Consider the following 4,571-nt stretch of genomic DNA (forward strand, 5'->3'; position numbering starts at 1 on the left):
CCACGATATCTTAGTCAGTAATTCACCAATCTATGTCAAATCAGGCAGACGTATGTACTAATACAACATCTTGTGCATTATCCACACGGAATTTTGATTTTGACGTAATTTCCATTGATATGAGTATTTAATTATTAAAAAACCTTGGCAAAGACATCTCAGTCGGCAATTCACCAATGGATCTCTAATCACGTAGACGTATATAATAAAACTACATCTAGTGCATTATCCGTGCAAAATTTTAATTACTTCATTACTTCCATTGTTCTGAGCACTCCATTGTAAAAAACGATGGCTACGATATCATAGTCCAGTAATTCACCAATGGATGTCAAATCACGCACACATATGTAATAGTAGAACATCTAGTGCATTATCCATGCATAAGTTTTATTTTCTCATTATTTGCATTGCTGTGAACATTTCATTGTTGAAAGTCCTGGTCATAATATCTCATTCGATAATTTACAGTGGACCTCAAATCAGGATACGATTGTTCTAATACAACATCTAGTGCATTACCCACACGGAATTTTGACTTCCACGTTATTTCCATTGTTGTGAGAATTTCATTGTTTAAAACATTGGCAACGATATCTCAATCAGCAATTCACCAATGGCTCTCCAATTACGTAAATGTATATAATAATACAACATTTAGTGCATTATGCGTGCAAAATTTTGATTTCTTTATTACTTCCATTGTTGTGAGCACTCCATTGTAGAGTACGATGGCTACGATATCACAGTTAGTAATTTACCAATGTAATTTACCAATAGTATCTGTGGTGCTTTTTCCTTTCCGGAATCCAAATTGATTTTCAACCTCTCATCTATCTTACTATCCAGCCGCCTTTTCAGTATGCGTGCAATAATCTTTCCAGTGTGGGAAATTATGCTAATAGTTCTGTGATCGTTCCACTTCTTTACTTGCTTTTTCTTGGGTAAGGTAGTCATTGTAACATCAAGGAAATTTTTTGGCCATTCTCCATTCAAATATATCTTGTTAATAAGTGAAGTCAGTACTTTCAATGCGTTGTCTCCTAATCCCTTGAGCAAATCTACTGGTATGCCGTCTTCTCCAGTGGCATATTTGCTTCGCATGTGTTTGATTGTTTGTACTATTTCACTTTTCAATATACTGGATCCTTTTTCATCACCATGCACCTCTTCCTTTGCTTCAGTTGCTATATCTTTGGGGCGGTTTTTTGATCATACAGATCTTTTATGTATTCCTTTCAAATTCTAAGGATGCTTCGATGGTTAGTGATTACATCACTTTATTGATCTTCGATGCCAAACATTCTTATACTTTGTTAGCTATCCGTTCTAATTCTTGTACTTTCTGGTACATCAGACCATATCTGCCGCACCGTTGAAGTTCCATTATTTCTTCACATATCTGTTCCATGTACTTTTCTTTGGCTTTGTCCATTTATTTTCTCAATTCATTATTCAGCCTTCTGTATTCCTTGATGTCCGTGTTTTTCTCCCTTCTGCGTTCCTACATCTTCTTAAGCATTACTTCAGTATGGTTTTCTCGGTGCTCCCTCCAGCCTGCCAATGTTATTGTGGAGTGTGTCAAGTACTGTAGAATATGTTTAACTTTTCCCCATCTATTCTCTATATTGTCAACGATATCTCCAATTACACAGAATTTTTCTTCGATCTCTTCTTTCACATCATCGTCGATATTTCTAGTCGCTGTAAGTTCCATTTTCGATTTCTCCTCCCATTTTTCTTGACCAACTTTAACCAGGTTTGCACTTCCACCAGCAGGAGGTTGTGATCTGAATCAATGTCCGCTCCTGTCAGTGACTTCACGTCTCGTACGCTATTCCTGAAACGTTGCTTCAAAAGAATGTACCGTAAATGCATGCTACTTGGACCCTTAAGGGGCTACTTGGACCCATACCAAAAACACGTTTAAAGTCCCATATGCAATGCAATAATAAGTGAGTTCAGAGTTAGATCCGTTAGATGGAATCATAATGCAGGCATACACACATTGAAACTAGTTCTGTGGTAGGCTACGATTGAGCAGCATTGGTGAGAAAGGTCGTTGACGAAAAGAGTGTATTTATTGACCGCCAAACTTTTATGTGTGGACACTATTTGGAAGGAAGTGGAACCAATGCTAAGTAAACACATAAGTAGTTACATATAGGTTAATGAAACTGACATGGTAAACTTTCTCATATACAATAAGATGTGTGCGTAATTGCATTATTTATGAAGTGTGTACATATGACCTGGAAAACATGGATATTTTGTCCCACCACATCTTTTGTTATATTTATCCCACCCCATCCTTTGTTATCTTTATCAATGAAAAATAAAGGTATGTTGTCACGTGTCACACCAGTAAGGACTTTTCATTGTTTCCTTAAGGATACCGGTACAAAATGGTACACCAATATAAAAGATTGCCTGCAGGTCGGAAATATGCTGATTTTTCATAACAGCTTGAAGAATGTTTACCAGCAATTCATTCGAGGAAAATGTCGCAAAAAGAAACAGAAGCTCACTTCAAGATAAGTCGTTCCACCATAGAAAGAAGATTAAAGAACATGTCAAGGCAGAATCCGGGCCATCTGAAAGTGTTCACTGAATAAGAAGGATTAGCCTTCGCTAGTCATCTTGATAAAATTTGTAATTTCGGATTCCTCGTTAATTAACTTGATTTCAGATTTATTGTGAAGTCCTATTTAGCCATGCATAGGAGAACTGTCATTGTTTTCTAAGACAATCTTCCCAGTCGAGATTGGGTGAAGTTATTTTAGAAAATGCACCCCCAGTCAACATCTAGATTCGCTGCTAATATAGATAGTGCTCGTGCAGCTGTAGAAGAAAACGTAATTAGCTATTACAGTCATTATATTTGATAGTACATTTTAACATGTTGTCTTTGTGGTTTGCAGTAAATAAAAAGTGTTGTTCTTGGAACACCTACGTCCTACTTAGTCTCAGAGCAGATTTCAATGGTTTTCTGTAGGAAAATATGGGGGTGGGTTCAAGTACCCCGAACGTGAGTCCTACTTGGACCCATTTTTTACAATAATCGCCTGTGCTTTGTTTTCAATATATGTAACTAAAAATGTCCTCGATATGTACAATAAAGCCTGTAGTTCCACTTAATATGGGTTATGAGAATAACTTTCGAGTTTTCGTGGATGAAAACAGGCCGAAAGAGCCAACTTTTTGCAAAATTGAGTCCAAGTAGCCCGCATCTACGGTAATCGATTTGGTAGTGTTTCTTATCTCCTGGACTTCCTCATATATACTGCTTGGTTTTTATTTTGTTAAACCAGGTGTTTAAGACCACCAGATCATGTTGCCTACAGAAATCGATAAGCATTTGACCTCGTTCGTTTCTTCTACTTCCAGTTTTATTATTGAATTCCCATAGTTTGGAAGCTGCTTATTGTAGTATTTTACTTTGAAAGAAAACTCGCTTTCTTCTCAAATAAAAATATTGTTCAAAAGTCTTATCACTTTTCAGTACTTCTTACGTTTCTACATGTGATATTCAAATCATATCTAATGAAATATTGCCTGCGAGCTTCGTGTTTTTTCTATTTTCTGTTGAAAAATGTAAACAGTTTCGTGTCGGAAATTTTAGATATAACTTTTTAAGAATTGCAAAATTTTATGTTGTTTTATTTTTCACCTTTAAATCTTATTTGAGGCAGACAGGTGTACAGTAATTTGTGAAAATAAATAAATAAGTAAATAAATAAAAATAAAGAAATGCACAACTGAATGCATGCGGTTCTCAAAGTTAATTGGGTGTATTTTGGACTGATACAACGTTTCCTTCTACGAGATGAGATTAACACTCCAATCAGGAGATTCCATCTTCTGAGTTCTTACTCGAGGATCCACTAACTCTGGTAAAATACAACACATGTAAAATACAACACATTATTCCAAAATTTATCATCTCTCCGAATACGTTGAATGAATAGTCCCTTTGGTGTCCAAACGGCAGTCACACCACTGTCTGCCTGTAACTTGTAACTGTCCTTGAATTTGATGGTAATAATTATGGTTAGTTTTCAGTTTCAGCTCCTTGGTGAGAAAGTCTATGCATAAGTAAAAATTCTTGAATTTTGTGGCCGCTTCTGTTGCAGTATAATCACGAGCTGAACTTGGACACTTCACTTCCAACAATCCATCGTCGTTTATAAGCCCATCAGGACTGGCAGCTAACCAAGGATAGAGACTGTGAACTACCAGTCCACATCGTGCGACATTGAAGGATGGAATCATTTTACTGTACTCCTCTATCGCTAACGGCTCATGTGTGATCCCATACGTCATACTCTCCGTTTGAGGAGTCTTTCTATAAAGCAAATTTGCACAAGATTGTGACACTATCTCTCCTTTTGGCTACTAATCCAAATGAACTATCTGTCAGCCTTTTTCGTCGTTCGTGATGCCATAACTCACTACTGGACTACAGACATGTTTCAATACTCAATTTTTGAATGACTTGCTGAGGTAATTGGACAAACTTCAACAGTTCTTCGCATTCAAATGTCAATTGTTCGAGTTTTAAATCTGTTTCT

At 36.5% G+C, this 4,571-nt stretch overlaps 1 protein-coding gene across 1 annotated transcript; it reads right to left on the reverse strand.

The window, feature by feature from the left end:
* Positions 1 to 3,939: 3,939 nt before the first annotated feature.
* LOC145669860 (uncharacterized) lies at positions 3,940 to 4,323 on the reverse strand. Its single transcript, XM_081738205.1, has one exon. The coding sequence runs from the start codon at positions 4,321 to 4,323 to the stop codon at positions 3,940 to 3,942; it is 384 nt and encodes a 127-aa protein (XP_081594331.1).
* Between the last annotated feature and the right edge of the window lie 248 nt (positions 4,324 to 4,571).

Source organism: Thermobia domestica, chromosome 14 (assembly GCF_964235325.1).
Source record: "Thermobia domestica chromosome 14, izTheDome1.hap1.1, whole genome shotgun sequence".
Taxonomy (NCBI): domain Eukaryota; kingdom Metazoa; phylum Arthropoda; class Insecta; order Zygentoma; family Lepismatidae; genus Thermobia; species Thermobia domestica.